The sequence below is a fragment of the Ictalurus punctatus genome, chromosome 18 (genome assembly GCF_001660625.3).
Source record: "Ictalurus punctatus breed USDA103 chromosome 18, Coco_2.0, whole genome shotgun sequence".
Classification (NCBI taxonomy): Eukaryota; Metazoa; Chordata; class Actinopteri; order Siluriformes; family Ictaluridae; genus Ictalurus; species Ictalurus punctatus.
The window spans coordinates 9,270,001-9,289,436 of NC_030433.2; the positions used below are offsets into that span (position 1 = coordinate 9,270,001).

Below are 19,436 nucleotides of genomic sequence, written 5' to 3' on the forward strand. Positions count from 1 at the left end.
ATATACTTTTGGCTATATAAATGTGGATTTATACACTAGTTAAATTTAAGTGCTCTGATACAAATACAATTCATACCTACTTTCGGTGAGAATTCACTTGGATTATATTTTCACACAGTTCTTTATCTTCTCTTCTCTTTATTATTCCTACAGTGTCAGTCAGTAGACTAACTCTGTCCAACCTGCTCACACACACAGCCACACACAAACACAGCAACACACTCTGTAACACACACTGCTGTATGTGTGCTCCCTTTAGCGGAGGAGGATGTAGTTGAGCCACTGACGGTGAGCTCCACAGTGGATGAGGTGGAGAACCCGTCTCTGTTCGAGTCTCGGCCAACTGCATCTGTGTGCTGCGGCGTGGAGGAGCTGAAGCAGCTTGTGCAGGAGCAGCAGGAGACGCGCAGCCTGCTGACCGAGACCGCAAAGCTCCTCACGCAGATCGTCCAGGAGGACAAGGAGGAGTCCAGTGTCCAGGCGGAGATCCTGAAGCTCCTACGTGCCATGAAGGAGACGCAGGACACGCAGCTCACACATGTGGGGAACATAGCACGTCAGCACAGTCTGCTCGTGGAGAATCACCAGGCTCTGCTGTTCCAGGTGTCACGCATCAGCTCCCTGGTGCAGGAACAATCCAGACAGAGCCAGTGACCAGTCACCAGAACCTCTAGAACCGTTCTAAAGCTCAACCATAACTAACCTTTATGTGTTCCTTCGGTTCAATTCACTGCAAGATGTGAGTGAGGACTCATAAAATGCTACTTACACAAAGCTACTTACGCAACGTAACACTCATCCCATTCATCTTTCTTTCTGTTATTTTTAATGTCACCTGGCAATAAAAAAAGGATAATAATTAATACTGTGAGATGATATATCGATACGAAAATATATTAAAGTATCCATTGGCTAGAAAATTAAATATATATGTGGATATATGTGTGGATGTTTTATTCATTTATTATCTACATTTACATCCTGGTTATTTTGATCCTCAGTTTTCTTTTTATTGTTTTTATTTGTTTTGTTTTTTTAAGTTAATGGCTGGGTTACATGAATTAACAATGTAAAAAAAAAAAAAAAAAAAAAGAGGAAAAAAACCTTAACATAAACTTTTAACTCTTTGTTTTTAATTTTTATGTCACTCCTTGTACACATTTTATAAAAGAAAACATTTATACTAAAGTCTAACACAATGCACATTCTAACTTCACTCAATTTATGTTACTTTAATTGTCTCTCTATTGTAATTTTATCTAATTGTGAAGCAAATTAAAAAAAGAATAAAAAAAATTGCATGCTTACAAAACAAATGTGCCTTTTTCTTCTTTTTCTTCTTATTCACACAAATGACACTTTAATATACAGCATGTGCTCATTATACTAATTATTCTACATTCATTTGTGGATTACATGAAGTAAAATAAATCACATATTTTAAATAAATAAAATAAATCAAGTTTCAATACATAAATACTCACAATACTATTTTTCTTTTCTAAGTTTCTGACTGGGTTACATGAAATAAAAGAAAGAAAGAAAGAAAGAAAGAAAGAAAGAAAGAAAGAAAGAAAGAAAGAAAGAAAGAAAGAAGAAAAGAAAGAAAATATTATTTTTAAAGCCTGTTGTATGCATTTCACAACAAAAATAAATAAATAAATAAACTGAGATCTAACACAATAACAACTATCATGTGCAAACATTCACTTACTTACAAATATTATTATTATTATTATTATTATTATTATTATTATTAATATTATTATTATTATTATAAATGTATTATTGTTGTTGGTTGTGGTGTTGTTGTTTTTATCATTAATGTTAACATGGTGTCTATTCTCCTCGGGACAGGTGGAGATGTTTATAACAACACAGTGATTGTACAGGATGAAGAGTCGGACGTCCTGCTGAACTGTTTACCCACACTCCCCAGCACTACACCCTTCACACTCCGCATGGCTGACGGATCTGCTCCTCCTCCTGACCTGAACTTTACAGTCGATCCCAAACAGGGAATTGTGATCCGAGCTCCGAGGCCCAGCCACAGTGGAGACTACATCTGCAGCGTGCTAGGGAACGCAGTGCGGCAACATTCATCAGTCTTCCAAATCACCATCAGGAAAAGTCAGATTTCACACAAAACAAACACACAAACAGATTAATCTCAGCGTTTTACAGAAGTGTAATGAATCATCTGCTCTGTGACGGAAGAGCGGTGATTAGTGTGTGATACGTACTTCTCAGTGCTTTTTACTGGATTATATCATGTGTAATAGATTTTTTTTTTACTGTATTTAAACTGCATTTCTGTCTGTCTGCTGTTTTTTTTCTCATGTCTAATGTTATAACTGAACGTATTCGTGTCTAATATATTTGTGGGATTAGAAGTGCGTGTCCCTCCGGCTGTATCTGTGGAGGTGGACGAGTGTGTCCGAGTCATTGGAGAGAAACTGCAGCTCACCTGCAATGCCACCAACCCCGATCACTCCTTCATCATCAAATGGCAACACTCCAACACTCAGGTAAAGTCTCATGGAAATAATATTTTAATAATAATTATAATAATTATGTGTCATCCTTTTACATTAATTTCTTTATTTCTTAATTAATTAATTACTTAATTAATTAATTGTATTATTTATTTATCAGACATTTCTGGTTAATAAGACAGTGAAGAGGAGCAGTGACATGGTTCAGGTGATAAGTGTGCTCACTCTTCCTCATGTGAACAAACCCGATTCCGGCAATCTGACCTGCATCGCCAAAAATACAGCGGGGAATAAAACCGCAACCGTCTCGCTCCGAATCGCAGGCAAGAGCAAACAACACTCACTGTTTTCCCAAATCCACAGACAATCACACACATACCTGTGAGCTTAAAAATCATGTTATTACAGGTGTTATTACACGTTATTACATGTTAGTACACTTTTGTACACTTTATAGCACAATTGTTCTCTATCTGTCTATCTATCCGTCTATCTATCTATCTATCTATCTATCTATCTATCTATCTATCTATATATATAATCACAGATGCTTGTGAGAAACGACACTTTATGTGTACTCATTAATACATTTTCTTGTACATTATTTTACATTAATCTAGTTTATTACACATCAATACACTTTATTACACATAATTATACAGTAATACACATTATTAAACATTAATGGGCTTCATTACTATACTTTATTACTCATTATTACACATTTATACATGGCTTAACTGCCTAATTAATTCTGTCTATCTTTATTATTTCCCACAGTCCTCTACTTATGTGTGTGTTTATTTCTGAGATTTATATATTTGTATATTTAGTGTAACCGCTCAGTGGCATGTTTTATTTTAGAGAAGCCGTACGTGTCTCTGACACCGCTGAAGCCGAGAGGTTTAAATCCCACAGTGGAGCTGATGGAGGATGAGACACTGGACTTGAGGGTAGAAGTCGACGCTTATCCCACCATCCAGGACGGGAGGTGGAGCACACCACCAGCTACAAACACCTCCAACTATGTGGAGACGCTCTCCACCATCCACAGAAGGTTCTCCAGGATGTTTAGAAGCTTCACCTGTACTCACGTGTTTCAGCTTCATAACACTCAAAAGATCCATTTTACGCAGATCTTATACAGACATTAAAACAGGCAGACAGGTGGATAGACAGACAGGTGTAGAGAAACACAGTGATGTATTTAAATAAAGCTTTTCAGACTCATTTAAATTTTTTTCTTGTTATTCAATAGCTCTCAGTAGTAACAATTCAATTCAATTCAATTTTATTTGTATAGCGCTTTTTACAATAGACATTGTCTCAAAGCAGCTTTACAGAAAGTAACAGACATGTTATTCTGTTTCCTGCAGCTTCAGCAGTGTTTTTCTGTTATTGTGTAGAACAGTTGTATTATTCTGAGTGTTTTATGTCTGTGTATACTGCAGTACTGACATTTCTTCCTGCCTGACAGTTACAGACAAGTCGCTTCACTGTCCATAAAGAGAATCAAAGCACATGAGCGTGGCTGGTACAGCTTTAATGCCCAGGGTGCCAATATTAATGCCACAACTCACTTTAAAGTCCATGTCTACCGTAAGTACACACACAGCAGTTTTCAAACACAAGTACTTGGTAGAATCACAATTTTCTGCAGGAACAGTAATGATGTGTGATCGGGTTGGTGAAGTTCCTAACAGATCTGCACATTGTTTAAGATTGTCACTCTTCCTGGCAGATTTGCTCCAAGTCCTCAGGTTGTTTGTTGACTGAATTTTCAAACAGTACCACAGATTCTCAGTGGGATTCAGATCTGGACTGTGACTGGCCACTGTACAACATTCACCTTTCTGCTTTTAATCACTCCTACGTTGCCTTGGCATTGTGTTTGGGTCCACTGGCAGTGCTTCTCTAGTGATGGTCTAGGTACAGCTTGTTTAGGTAGTAATAGTTTAAGTAGTGTTTGTCTAGGTAGTATTGGTCTCAGTAGTGCTGGTCTAGGTACAGCTTGTTTAGGTAATGATGGTCTAGATAGTACTGGTCTAGGTAGTGCTGGTCTCAGTAGTACATGTTTAGGTAGTGCTTGTGTAGGTAGTGTTTGTGTAGGTATTGGTTGTAAAGGTAGTTCTTGTGTAGGTAGTGCTTGTAAAGGTAGTGCTTGTGTAGCTATTGCTTGTGTAGGTAGTGCTTGTGTAGGTAGTGTTTGTGTAGTTATTGTTTGTGGAGGTAGTGCTTGTGTAGGTAGTGTTTGTGTAGGTAGTGTTTATAAAGGTAGTGTTTCTGTAGGTATTGGTTATAAAGGTAGTGCTTGTGTAGGTAGTGTTTGTGTAGGTAGTGCTTGTAAAGGTAGTCCTTGTGTAGGTATTGCTTGTGTAGCTATTGCTTGTGAAGGTAGTGCTTGTGTAGGCTTTGCTTGTAAATGTAGTTCGTGTGTAGGTAGTGCTTGTGTAGGTAGTGTTTGTGTAGGTAGTGCTTGTAAAGGTAGTGTTTGTGTAGGTAGTGCTTATTAAGGTAGTGTTTGTGTAGGTAGTGCTTGTGTAGGTACTGCTTGTGTAGCTATTGCTTGTGTAGGTATTGCTTGTAAAGGTAGTGCTTGTGTAGGTAGTGTTTGTCTAGTTATTGCTTGTGGAAGTAGTGCTTGTGTAGTTATTGCTTGTGGAGGTATTTCTTGTGTAGGTAGTGTTTGTGTAGGTTGTGCTTGTAAATGTAGTTCGTGTGTAGGTAGTGCTTGTGTAGGTAGTGTTTGTGTAGGTATTGCTTGTGTAGGTAGTGTTTGTGTAGGTACTGCTTGTGTAGGTATTGCTTGTGTAGGTAGTGCTTGTAAAGGTAGTGCTTGTGTAGGTATTGCTTGTAAAGGTAGTGCTTGTGTAGGTAGTGTTTGTCTAGTTATTGCTTGTGGAAGTAGTGCTTGTGTAGTTATTGCTTGTGGAGGTATTTCTTGTGTAGGTAGTGTTTGTGTAGGTTGTGCTTGTAAAGGTAGTGCTTGTGTAGGTAGTGTTTGTGTAGGTATTGCTTGTGTAGGTAATGCTTTTTTAGGTAGTGCTTGTGTAGGTATTGCTTGTGTAGGTATTGCTGGTAAAGGTAGTGCTTGTGTAGATAGTGCTTGTGTAGGTAGTGTTTGTGTAGTTATTGCTTGTGGAGGTAGTGCTTGTGTAGGTAGTGCTTGTGTAGGTAGTGCTTATAAAAGTAGTGTTTGTGTAAGTAGTGCTTATAAAGGTAGTGCTTGTATAGGTAGAGTTTGTGTAGGTATTGGTTGTGTAGGTACTGCTTGTAAAGGTAGTGCTCGTGTAGGTAGTGCTTGTGCAGGTATTGCTTGTGTAGGTAGTGCTTGTAAAGGTAGTGCTTGTGTAGGTATTGCTTGTGAAGGTAGTGCTTGTGTAGGTAGTGTTTGTGTAGTTATTGCTTGTGGAGGTAGTGCTTGTGTAGTTATTGCTTGTGGAGGTAGTGCTTGTGTAGGTAGTGCTTGTAAAGGTAGTGCTTGTGTAGTTATTGCTTGTAAAGGTAGTGCTTGTATAGGTAGAGTTTGTGTAGGTATTGGTTGTGTAGGTACTGCTTGTAAAGGTAGTGCTTGTGTAGGTATTGCTTGTGAAGGTAGTGCTTGTGTAGTTATTGCTTGTGGAGGTAGTGCTTGTGTAGTTATTGCTTGTGGAGGTATTTCTTGTGTAGGTAGTGTTTGTGTAGGTATTGCTTGTGTAGGTAATGCTTTTTTTAGGTAGTGCTTGTGTAGGTATTGCTTGTGTAGGTTGTGCTTGTAAAGGTAGTGCTTGTGTAGATATTGCTTGTGTAGGTAGTGCTTGTAAAGGTAGTGTTTGTGTAATTTTTGCTTGTGTAGGTAGTGTTTGTAAAGATAGTGCTTGTGTAGGTATTGCTTGTGTAGATACTGTTTGTGTAGGTATTGCTTGTAAAGATAGTGCTTGTGTAGGTATTGCTTGTGTAGGTAGTGCTTGTGTAGGTAGAGTTTGTGTAGTATTGGTTGTGTAGGTATTGCTTGTGTAGGTAGAGTTTGTGTAGGTATTGCTTGTGTAGGTAATGCTTTTTTAGGTAGTGCTTGTGTAGGTATTGCTTGTGTAGGTAGTGTTTGTGTGGGTAGTGCTTGTGTAGGTAGTGCTTGTGTAGGTAGTGCTTGTGTAGGTAGTGCTTGTGTAGGTATTGCTTGTAAAGGAGTGCTTGTGTATGTAGTGCTTGTGTAGGGAGTGTTTGTGTAGGTATTGCTTGTAAAGGTAGTGCTTCTGTAGGTAGTGCTTGTGTAGGTAGTGCTTGTGAAGCTATTGCTTGTAAAGGTAGTGCTTGTGCAGGTATTGCTTGTGTAGGTAGTGTTTGTGTAGGTATTGCTTGTGTAGGTAGTGCTTGTGTAGGTATTGCTTGTGGAGGTATTTCTTCTGTAGGTAGTGTTTGTGCAGGTTGTGCTTGTAAAGGTAGTGCTTGTGTAGGTATTGCTTGTGTAGGTTGTGCTTGTAAAGGTAGTGTTTGTGTAGGTAGTGCTTGTAAAGGTAGTGTTTGTGTAATTATTGCTTGTGTAGGTAGTGTTTGTAAAGATAGTGCTTGTGCAGGTATTGCTTGTGTAGATACTGTTTGTGTAGGTATTGCTTGTAAAGATAGTGCTTGTGTAGGTATTGCTTGTGTAGGTAGTGCTTGTGTAGGTATTGCTTGTGTAGGTAGTGCTTGTGTAGGTATTGCTTGTGTAGGTAGAGTTTGTGTAGGTATTGCTTGTGTAGGTAATGCTTTTTTAGGTAGTGCTTGTGTAGGTAGTGTTTGTGTGGGTAGTGCTTGTAAAGGTAGTGCTTGTGTAGGTATTGCTTGTAAAGGTAGTGCTTGTGTAGGTATTGCTTGTAAAGGTAGTGCTTCTGTAGGTAGTGCTTGTGTAGGTAGTGTTTGTGTAGGAAGTGCTTGTGAAGCTATTGTTTGTGTAGGTAGTGCTTGTGTAGGTAGTGCTTGTGAAGGTAGTGTTTGTGTAAGTAGTGCTTGTGTACATATTGCTTGTAAAGGTAGTGTTTGTGTAGGTAGTGCTTGTGTAGGTATTGCTTGTGTAGGTATTGCTTGTGTAGGTAGTGCTTGTGTAGGTATTGCTTGTGTAGGTAGTGCTTGTGTAGGTATTGCTTGTGTAGGTAGAGTTTGTGTAGGTATTGCTTGTGTAGGTAATGCTTTTTTAGGTAGTGCTTGTGTATGTAGTGCTTGTGTAGGGAGTGTTTGTGTAGGTATTGCTTGTAAAGGTAGTGCTTCTGTAGGTAGTGCTTGTGTAGGTAGTGTTTGTGTAGGAAGTGCTTGTGAAGCTATTGTTTGTGTAGGTAGTGCTTGTAAAGGTAGTGTTTGTGTAATTATTGCTTGTGTAGGTAGTGTTTGTAAAGATAGTGCTTGTGCAGGTATTGCTTGTGTAGATACTGTTTGTGTAGGTATTGCTTGTAAAGATAGTGCTTGTGTAGGTATTGCTTGTGTAGGTAGTGCTTGTGTAGGTATTGCTTGTGTAGGTAGTGCTTGTGTAGGTATTGCTTGTGTAGGTAGAGTTTGTGTAGGTATTGCTTGTGTAGGTAATGCTTTTTTAGGTAGTGCTTGTGTATGTAGTGCTTGTGTAGGGAGTGTTTGTGTAGGTATTGCTTGTAAAGGTAGTGCTTCTGTAGGTAGTGCTTGTGTAGGTAGTGTTTGTGTAGGAAGTGCTTGTGAAGCTATTGTTTGTGTAGGTAGTGCTTGTGTAGGTAGTGCTTGTGAAGGTAGTGTTTGTGTAAGTAGTGCTTGTGTACATATTGCTTGTAAAGGTAGTGTTTGTGTAGGTAGTGCTTGTGTAGGTATTGCTTGTAAAGGTAGTGTTTGTGTAGGTAGTGCTTGTGTAGGTAGTGCTTGTAAAGGTAGTGCTTGTGTAGGTTGTGTTTGTGTAGGTAGTACTTGTGTAGGTAGTGCTTGTGTAGGTATTGCTTCTGTAGGTATTGCTTCTGTAGGTAGTGCTTGTAAAGGTAGTGCTTGTGCAGGTATTGCTTGTAAAGGTAGTGCTTGTGGAGGTAGTGCTTGTGTAGTTATTGCTTGTGGAGGTATTTCTTGTGTAGGTAGTGTTTGTGTAGGTTGTGATTGTAAAGGTAGTGCTTGTGTAGGTATTGCTTGTGTAGGTATTGCTTGTGTAGATTGTGCTTGTACAGGTAGTGCTTGTGTAGATTTTGCTTGTGTAGGTAGAGTTTGTGTAGGTATTGGTTGTGTAGGTAGTGCTCGTGTAGGTTGTGTTTGTGTAGGTATTGCTTGTGTAGGTAGTGTTTGTGTAGGTATTCGTTGTAAAGTTAGTGCTTGTGTAGGTAGTGCTTGTAAAGGTAGTGTTTGTGTAATTATTGCTTGTGGAGGTAGTGCTTGTGTAGGTAGTGCTTGTAGGTATTGCTGGTGTAGATACTGTTTGTGTAGGTAGTGTTTGTAAAGATAGTGTTGTGTAGGTATTGCTTGTGTAGGTAGTGCTTGTGTAGGTATTAGTTGTGTAGGTAGTGCTCGTGTAGGTAGTGTTTGTGTAGGTATTGCTTGCGTAGGTATTGCTTGTGTAGGTAGAGTTTGTGTAGGTATTAGTTGTGTAGGTAGTGCTCGTGTAGGTAGTGTTTGTGTAGGTATTGCTTGTGTAGGTAGTGCTTGTGTAGGTAGTTTGTGTAGGTATTCGTTGTAAAGTTAGTGCTTGTGTAGGTAGTGCTTGCATAGGTAGTGCTTGTGTAGGTAGTGTTTGTGTAGGTATTCGTTGTAAAGTTAGTGCTTGTGTAGGTAGTGCTTGTATAGGTAGTGCTTGTGTAGGTAGTGTTTGTGTAGGTATTCGTTTTAAAGTTAGTGCTTGTGTAGGTATTGCTTGTAAAGGTAGTGCATGTGTAGGTAGTGCTTGTAAAGGTAGTGTTTGTGTATGTAGTGCTTGTCTATGTATTGCTTGTAAAGGTAGTGCTTGTGTAGGTAGTGCTTGTGTAGGTAGTGATTGTGTAGGTAGTGATTGTAAAGGTAATGCTTGTGTAGGTAGTGCTTGGGTAGGTATTGCTTCTAAAGGTAGTGCATGTGTAGGTAGTGCTTGTGTACCTATTGCTTGTGTGGGTAGTGTTTGTGTAGATAGTGCTTGTGTAGGTAGTGTTTGTGTACCTTTTGCTTGTGTAGGTAGTGCTTGTGTAGGTAGTGTTTTTGTAGGTAGTGTTTGTGTGATGTGACTTTCTTATTCCTGACCCAACAGTGCTTATTGTCCAATCTAATTTTACACCCTAGTCCTAAGCTATGATTTCTATGACCTTATCTTTAACTTCTTTAGAATGCTACTTACCCTTCATCATCCTTCAAACTGATCGTCTTGTCAGTGACATTTCTACTGAAGTGTTTTTTGTTCAGAAAATGGGAGCTGTTTTAATATTTCACAGGTGAGGGACAATTATACGTTAGTCATGTCCTCATTAACCCTCTTACCCCTAAGTTCCCACAGTATTATGTCCCATAACCCTATATTCCCCAGAGAAACAGCACGCCAACCCTGAGTTCCTGGGCCAAAATCGACATTTTAATTTTAACATTTTTAGGCCTTGAAACAACTTATAATAATGAATTTATGTAATATTACTTTGAAAATTAAGCAGTTCAGTGTTTTTACTAAACTTAGAGCACAATTCTTAACTAGAGAAATTACGAAAAAATGCTCGCTAAAATCCTTATGCTCATTTAGAAGTACCATACGAGCATCAGCATGGTCAATACCTTTGAATAAATTCAAGTAAAAAATAAGTAAATAAATAAATAAATGAATGAATGAATGAATGAATGAATGAATGAATGAATGCATTTTAGTGCCAAAAGTCAACTTTCTGGTGATAATCAGACCAGCAGGTAGTGTTTTCACGAATGCACAGAGATGGTCAGGTTATGACTCCAGACCCCTGTAGTGTTAGTCGCACTGGTTGGTGCTGAAGATGAAGACGGATCAGGATCTGAATCAGGAGAGTTTGCGTCTCTATCAGTTTCGGTTTCGGTTTCAACATCGCCTGAACTTTCATTGCTGTCACTATCTAGAATCTTTGCTCTCGCCTATGTAACTGTGTATGTTTTCTCTTATTTTCACTGTTTTAGATGTACCTGTGTTCACTGTAGGTGTAACTTTAGCTGGAAGACGATTAGCTTTTCGCTTTGGCATTTTTAGTTCACTTCTACTAGTACACCAATATTCACGCTTGGATCAGCTTCATCGTAATGACGGCGTAATGTCATAATCACGTCCTGATGTCATGACGTCGTCAACCTTCCTGGTTAAAAAATAATAACTAAATAAGTAAGGAATCATAGCAGAGTAATGCCGGTACACCGGCCTTACGGGATAACGTTTAAACTGTAAATCCTCTATATCGGCTTTACGGGGATTTGGCATAGATGACCAAGCCGGTATATCGTCCTTACGGGAATAGATCAAAGACGGGCAAGCCGGTTTTTCGGCCATACGGGGTAAGAGGGTTAACACAACATTGTTCATCTGGAGCTTCCAGAATCTGGTGGATTGAATACATGCAGGAGACATTCTTAATGTTTTTTATTTGCTTTGAAATACTTGCTGAGCAATAATTCCTTTTGAGTTCGAAATTTCAGCAGTGTGTGTATGTTTTCCACAGAGAAGCCGAGTGTCATGATTGAATGGAGGAACGGTTCTTTAACCTGTTTGGCCTCAGGTTATCCAGCACTGACTATTTACTGGCAGCAGTGTGAGAAAATGAACAACACGTACGCAAACCTCAAGTTTTATTTACATTTACAGCATCTGGCCGACACCCTTATCCAGAGGAATTTACATGTATCTCCTTTTTATACAACTGAGCAGTTGAGAGTTAAGGGCCCTGCTCAAGGGCCCAGCAATGGCAGCTTGGTGGGATTAGAACTTATGACTTTCAGAGCAGAAGTCCAATGTCTTAACCAGTGAGCTACCACTGCCCTGAAGTTCACTGAAGGGACTTCTGCTCAGAAAGTCATGAGTTCTAATCCCACCAAGCTGCCATTGCTGGGCAATGGCTATATATATATATATATATATATAAAAAAAAAACTGTAAACTCCTCCACCTGAATGTCAGTCTGAATCTCTCTCAGTTAAAAGTGGAAGAAATGTTGGTTTATTTTCTGTGTAGTTCTTTATAGTTTATGATTCATAATGTGCTGCAGTGTAATTCTGAAAGCCCTGTACGTGACTTCACAGATACAACTGAAACAGGCACACAGCATCTGTGATAAAAATAATTGTTTTAAAAATGGTAGTATACCAATACAACACCAATTATATGTATACTGTATGTATGTGTATGTAATAAAATGGTGTTTGTGTGTGTGTGTGTGTTTTGGATATGACAGCTGTGATAGAAACAGATCGTCTGTGGAGTTACAGTATGAACAATACACACTACAGCAACACGATGAGTTCCAGTCCCACACAGTGCGGAGTGTGTTACTGACTCCCCTCAGCAACACCACGGTCAGGTGTGAAGCTGAGAACACTGCTGGAGTCGGGCGGAGCACAATCAGCTTACCTCCTCTACTCTGTGAGACACACTGCTACTCTACTGATGATGATGATGATGATGATGATGATGATGATGATGTTTACAGAACATGGGAATTACCTGTGAAACATGCCATCACTGCTCTTCATTATCATCAAACAATATGTATTATTGTTAGCCTCGTCACTTCAGACATGTCGCAGTGTGTGACATCCAGACTCAGATTTTTCTTACAGATTTCCTAACAGGTTTCTGTGTGTAGATGTTTATCAACCTCCACCTGATGTCTGGACATCTCAGATGTTCCTCACCATCATCACAGCAACCTCAGTTATAGCGACACTGCTCTTCATTTTGCTGGGGGTTTGTGCGTACAGGTGTAAGCAGGTAATTATCATTATTATTATTATTATTATTATTATTATTTAAATGAACCCTTATTCTACAGCTCTGTGGTCTGATTGGTCAGTTGAGACACGAAGAGTTCTGATGTCAGAAAATAATCATGATTTAAAAATTATTAATGTTAGGAATTAACGTCTTATTTTGAAAACTGTAATCATTCTTTAAAAAAATTAACGTAGTAAAAATGGGAAATAAAGTGTCTTGATGGTTATTAATCAACTGATTAGTACATTAATTGTGTGTGTGTTTTTTTAGACACCGAAATATGAGATCCGATGGAAAATCATCGAGGTGAGTGAGGGGAATAATTACACGTACATCGACCCCACTCAGCTTCCCTACAACCCCAAGTGGGAGTTTCCCCGAGACAGACTGACGTTCGGTAAAGCAAACTTCCTGTTTATCATCTCAATTATTTACACTATCACTTTACAGCACATCACTTTCCTATTGCTGCAATTTTTTAAACATCAGGAAACATTCAAATTGAAGACTTTAAGTTATTAACTTTCAGTTTTGGTTCTTAATCCCCTGTGTAGTTCACTTACATAGTGAATATGAGTCTTAAATACAGTCCTAGTGGACACGTAGTGCACTAATCAGAGTGTAGGGATGTTAAACCACTCTCTAGTAGACACGTAGTGCACTAATCAGAGTGTAGGGATGTTAAACCACTCTCTAGTGGATACGTTGTGCACTAATCAGAGTGTAGGGATGTTAAACCACTCTCTAGTGGACACATAGTGCACTAAGTAACAGTCCCCTAATTACATATAGTGAAGGACAAGGTGTTCAGAAGCCAGTAATTACTTCTTGTCATGTATTGCACTTATATAGGGAGTCAAAATGGCTCTTTATTGGACATACAGTATAGTGCACTACATATCATTATGAACAGTATTTATGTTGTATGTATTAATTAATTTTTAAAAGTTGATAAATATACAAATGAGCTTTATGCCTAATTGTTTCATTTAGTGCACTACAAAGGGTGCATAATTTATTTATTTTTTTTAACCCTATGTTGTGTACTTTCTGTACTGAGTAAGGAGACACGTGTTAAATCGCCCTCTAGTTGACATAAACTTCACTGCATTTGGTGTAGAGGACATTATTTTATACCTGATGTAGTGCACTCTTTTAGTGAATAAAGAGTCGAGTGTTATGTGTCCTACTAGCAGACATGCAGTTCACTACACGGGGTGTGGCAGCCAGTATTTCATACTTTATATAGGGTCTCTATATAGAGAGTGAAGAGCCGAAGGTTAAATGGCCCTCTAGTGGACATCTAGTGTACTATACAAAGTGGAGAAATTAATATGTGGATAATTTTTGGATTTTATCATTTTAATACCAAATGTAAAAAATAAAAAACAAAAAAGCAGGGAATATTAGTGTGATGGTAAAGGGGTTAAAGTGTTTGTGTGTGTATTTGTGATACAGGTCAGGTTCTGGGCTCTGGGGCGTTCGGTAAAGTGGTGGAAGCGACGGCGTTGGGTCTAGAGAAGGATGACCACATCACTCAGGTGGCTGTGAAAATGCTGAAGTGTGAGTTTATTAAACAGGAACAAACGCTGATATTGTAAAACTCTTCTCCCTCATAAATATACACTCCCCATGAGGAATTTCATTTTTTCTCCTGGTTTTGCTTCCTCTTTTTCTTCTTCCCCTTTTCCTCCTTCTTCCTCTTCCCCTTTATTATGGAAGAATTGTTTAATTAATATTCTTTTATTATTGTAAATGCTCAAGATTTCACATTTCTGTTTCTGGCACATAATTTCTGTGTCTATTCTTATATTGAAAAAGGTACAATGATCTGAATAACATGAATTATTGTTTGCTTGTTTGCTTGTTTGTTATGTCTGACACAGCCAGCGCTCTCTCAGAGGAGAAAGAAGCTCTGATGTGTGAGTTGAAGATTTTGAGTCATCTCGGATCTCATGCCAACATCGTCAACCTGCTGGGAGCCTGTACACATGGGGGTAAGACACCTGTCTGTCTGTCTGTCTGTCTATATAACTAGCTATCTGTCTGTCTGTAAAATGTGTAGGAATATGTGTTTAGCAGAAATAATTTTCGCAGAAACACAAAAAGTAATGAGACTGTAAACACGCCAGATATTGACTTTAATATAATTTCTAATAAAGTGTTTAATTCTTAAATCCTACATTTTTTTTTTAAATTAATATGAATGTGTACTGAGGGGAAACTGGATCAGTGCCGACTCAGAATTATGAGAATTATACGTAGCTAGCTTTGTTTATAATTGCAGTAAAGGTGTGTGTTGATTTGGGTGTGTTTCAGGTCCCGTGTTGTTAATAACGGAGTTCTGCAGTCACGGAGATCTGCTCAACTTCCTGCGCAGGAAAGCGCCACTTTTTATTAACTCAGTGTTCCACACACACGAGTTCTCCAACATCTACAAGAACCTGACGAGGAACCTGATGGAGAGACGCAACCAGATCAACAGGCAAGGAGGATTTATCATGTGCAAAAATAACACCACAATGGGTTTAATGATTTATTTATTCCCCTGTAATCAGAGCGAGGATTTCTACTCCATCAGCTCCTGAGCTTTAGAGTTTAATCCTTATCTAAAGGGAAATTATAAATGATGAATTATTTACTGTCGCAGTTACATGGACATGCAGCCAGGTCAAAGGTCAAGAGACTGTACTCAGGGTAAGCTCAGCTTATAATAATAATAATAATAATAATAATAATAATAATAATAATAATAATCATGCTGAGGTTTAAATGGAATTAAAGTGATAAATACAGAGCGGTGCTGTGTGATGATGTTTGCCTGGTGTTCAGGAGAGTATAGCAGAGAAGCGAGAGATCCATCAGCACTCAACATCGACCACCTGCTGAGGTTCTCCGCTCACGTGGCTCAGGGCATGAACTTCCTCGCATCCAAGAACGTAGCGTTTATTACAGTTATTTTTACACAAACACCACAGATCAGGGAAATTATTTGCACAAGTACTGACCAAATAAACAAATAAATAATGATGTAATTCATATAAACATGCAGTGGTAAATAATCAAACAAATAAACAATGTTGACAAACAAACTATGTAAACAAGCATTAATAATGATGCCAAACAAGTTAACAACATAAATAAACAAACAAATAATGTTAACAAACAATGATAGCAAAAATGTTTTAAAAATCAGAATTCGCAAATAAAAAAAGAATGTGAAACAATGAAACAATCACTAATTAACAAATGACACATGTTAGTAAATAATGTTTTCAAAAAACAAATAAACAATAAACAGTGTTGGCAAACAGCAGCATATTTACAGACACAGAAAGTAAAGAACACTGAAATATTAAGCAGTAAAATGGATCAATAATGTTATGTATGGAGACATAAAGTGAGTGTGTGTGTAGTGTATCCACAGAGACATTGCTGCTAGAAACGTCCTCGTGTCCGACTCTCTGGTGGCGAAGATCTGTGACTTCGGTCTGGCGCGTGACATCATGAACGACTCGAACTACGTTGTGAGAGGAAACGTAAGAAAAGTTTCAGTCTCTTTAGAAATACACACACACACATACATACACACACACCACACACACACATAAACACACATAAACATAAAGACACACACACATAAACACACACATACATAAACACATACACACACACACAAACACACGCACATAAACACATATAAACACATAACCACACACACATACATACACACACACAAACACATATAAACACATAAACACACACACACATAAACACACACACACTCACACATAAACACACATAAACACATATAAACACAAACACACAAACACACAAACATGCACATAAACACACACATACATAAAAACATACACACACTCACACATAAACACACACACAAACACACGAACACAAACACACACACATAAATGCACACACACACATAAACACACAGTCATCCACACACACACACACACACACACACACACACACCTAATCATACACACACATAATCACACACACACATACAAATAAACACACACATACATAAACACAGATAAACACATAACCACACACACACACTTAAATACACACACACACACACACACACATAAACACATATAAACACATAAACAAACACATAAACCCATATAAACACATAAACACACACCCACACACACACAAAACACATATAAACACGTAAACACATATAAACACATAACCACACACACACACACACACACACATGAACACTTATAAACACATGAACACACACACACTCCCCCACTCACTGAGAGAGAGACTCAGACTAAGCCACACCACAGCTACACTGTCTAACCTTCAGATTGATCCAGTCCATTCACTGCTTTAATCTGATTTATATCCAGTCTAATCTCACACTGACCGTTTATAATCAGTCTGATGTAATGTGATGTAGTCTGATGTAGTCTGATGTGGTGTGTATCAGGCGCGCCTGCCGGTGAAGTGGATGTCTCCGGAGAGTATATTCGAGTGTCTCTACACGGTACAGAGTGACGTTTGGTCGTATGGGGTTCTGCTGTGGGAAATCTTTTCTCTCGGTGAGTCACTACAACATCTTTAATTTTATATTTTTATTAGTAACTGACTAGGGGTTACAGATCAGACCGCTGACCCTGACCTCTGACCCTGACCCCTGCTTCCTCACAAGCTGAGATATGTGGAGAGAAGTGTTTCACTGTGCTGTAATGTCTCTCTTACACATAAAGTCTTCTTCTTCTTCTTCTTCCTCTTATTCTTTCTCTTCTTATTCCCCCTCCTCTTCTTCTTCTTCTTCTTCTTCATCTTCATCTTTTTCCTCTTTTTCTTCCTCTTCTTCTTGTTCTTCTTCCTCCTCCTCTTTGTCTTCCTCTTATTCTTTCTCTTCTTCTTCCCCCTCCTCTTCTTCTTCTTCTTCCTCTTTTTCTTCCTCTTATTCTTTCTCTTCTTCCTCTTCTTCTTCTTGTTCTTGTTCTTCTTCTTCTTCTTTCTCTTCTTCTTCATCCTCCTCTCCCTCTTCTCTTCTTCTTTCTCTTCTTGTTCCACTTCTTCTTCTTTCTCTTCTTCTCTCTATTCTTCTTCTTTTTCCTCTTATTCTTCCTCTTCTTCTTCTTCTTCCTCTTATTCCTTCTCTTCTTCCACTTCTTCTTCTTCTTCCTCTTCCACTTTCTCTTCTTCTTCAGTTCAGTGTTATTTGTATAGCGTTTTTAATAACGGACAAAAAACAGCTTTACAGAAATCTATAAATTCAGGATACAGATTTTAAATGTATGAATTTATCCCTAATTCTTCTTCTTCATCTTTAAAGTGTCTTCAGTGTTTGGAATATTTCATTCTGTATCTCCTGAATGATGAGAAACAAACTGGGCTTCAGAAAGGCATTTTAAAGATGACATTTGTTTCTTTCTTTCTTTCTTTCTTTCTTTGTTGTGAATGTATAGGGAGAAGTCCATACCCGGATGTGGTGGTCGATGCTCGGTTCTATAAGATGATCAGATGTGGATATCACATGTCACAGCCGGATTTTGCCCCTGCTGAGATGTGAGTGCTGATGAACACACAGTGACATTTCATCATTACACCTTTCAGATTATAAATAAATAAACAAACGAATAAATAAATAAACAGGTACAAAATAATGAAGATGTGCTGGAGTCTTGAGCCGACCTCGAGACCGACCTTCAACCAAATTGTCCAGATGATCAGAACGCTGCTGCCGGAAAACTCAGAGCAAGTACGAGACTTAACAGACACTAATCCCGTTGTATAATAATCTCATAGAATATCCATATACCCACAGTGCAGTCCCTGCTAATTCCCTCCTCAAACACTCTCTTTTTCTGTTTTTAATGAGTTCAAATGTTTTTATTGCATATATTCGTGATTTGAGTCCGAAATACACACACACGTTTCCGTATATAATGGCACCCTGGCAATGAAAATAACCAGGGAAAAAAACAATAATGAACAATTAGCAATATATTGAGTTTAAACTTCCAGTGATGTTCTATTTGTTTAGTCCTACATGTTTCCCCACAAAACATTGAATTCAAAATTATTGGCACCCTGACATGTCCTTGAGAGCGAAACAGCTCCGAGTTCCTTTCTGTAATTCCTAACAAGCTTGTAGAGATGTATAGAGATGTGCAGAGATGTGTATAGATGTGTAGAGATGTGTAGAGATCTTCATCCACTTCATTTTGTTGATATGTGTGTGTGTGTGTGTGTGTGTTGACATGTTTTCATCAGCAGTATAAGAACATTCAACAGGAGCTTGAACAGAAGTTTGACACGATGAATTGTGTAACAGTCAAAATGAGCGAGACTCATCAGGACAAAACTCCGGAAGAGCAGCGTCTGCTCACACACTCCAATAACTATCAGCTTTACTGACACTCAGGAACATTGCAAACACCCGAATTAGCGCTTTCTGTGTGTTACTGTTAGCATTACAGGATAAACCGATGAATTAATGTGTAATAACTTTCTGAGACCTACACTGTAATAAACACCTACAAAATAATAACGTTTGATTTTCTTCTCTCTCTCTCTCTCTGTCTCTCTCTCTCTCTCTCTCTCTCTCTCTCTCTCTCTACTAAAGAATTCTGTATAATTTCAGCTTTAAACAGTTTTGTAAATACGCGCACATTTGTTTGTTTTTTTTACTGTATTTTTTAGAAATCTAAAAGCAGAAAAAAGTGACATAAAGACTTTTTAGTTTGTTTTATTTTCTCTTTAAAGATATTTTTGTTGTTTGAGTGATTATAAATATGATCTTTTTATAAATTGTAAGGTCAAAAATATTCTGTCAGAATAGCAAAGCATACCATAAAGGCTTTACATGTTTAAAACGCATATACTACAGTAAAGTGTTTTATTTCCTAACTCTGTACCTTTTATTTACCTTTATCTAAACAAATCTTTACAATAAAGTTTATATTTCACTATATATAATATTGTGCTCCGGGATTTTTTTTTTGTCCCTTTGAGCTACATTTAAATGTATGAAATGGGCTAAAAAAAAGCCCTGGAGACAGAACATAAACCATAACAAATACACATGTGTTAAG

At 38.2% G+C, this 19,436-nt stretch overlaps 1 protein-coding gene across 2 annotated transcripts in view; it reads left to right on the plus strand.

The window, feature by feature from the left end:
• The window catches only part of csf1rb (colony stimulating factor 1 receptor, b), a 22,277-nt gene extending 2,957 nt beyond the window's left edge, over window positions 1–19,320 (plus strand). Inside the window, exons 2-20 of one of the 2 annotated variants that reach the window (XM_017492590.3) lie at window positions 1,858–2,130; window positions 2,392–2,528; window positions 2,656–2,818; window positions 3,360–3,552; window positions 3,973–4,094; window positions 11,081–11,189; window positions 11,810–11,997; window positions 12,221–12,345; window positions 12,619–12,745; window positions 13,807–13,911; window positions 14,235–14,345; window positions 14,668–14,833; window positions 14,999–15,045; window positions 15,181–15,287; window positions 15,765–15,887; window positions 16,817–16,928; window positions 17,808–17,907; window positions 17,995–18,100; window positions 18,616–19,320. In XM_017492590.3, the coding sequence (XP_017348079.1) occupies window positions 1,858–2,130; window positions 2,392–2,528; window positions 2,656–2,818; window positions 3,360–3,552; window positions 3,973–4,094; window positions 11,081–11,189; window positions 11,810–11,997; window positions 12,221–12,345; window positions 12,619–12,745; window positions 13,807–13,911; window positions 14,235–14,345; window positions 14,668–14,833; window positions 14,999–15,045; window positions 15,181–15,287; window positions 15,765–15,887; window positions 16,817–16,928; window positions 17,808–17,907; window positions 17,995–18,100; window positions 18,616–18,759 (2,558 nt within the window). In that variant the 3' untranslated portion in view covers window positions 18,760–19,320. The remainder of the gene's footprint in view (window positions 1–1,857; window positions 2,131–2,391; window positions 2,529–2,655; window positions 2,819–3,359; window positions 3,553–3,972; window positions 4,095–11,080; window positions 11,190–11,809; window positions 11,998–12,220; window positions 12,346–12,618; window positions 12,746–13,806; window positions 13,912–14,234; window positions 14,346–14,667; window positions 14,834–14,998; window positions 15,046–15,180; window positions 15,288–15,764; window positions 15,888–16,816; window positions 16,929–17,807; window positions 17,908–17,994; window positions 18,101–18,615) is intronic. The other variant, XM_017492591.3, reaches the window with a different exon arrangement.
• The last annotated feature ends 116 nt before the right edge of the window (window positions 19,321–19,436 follow it).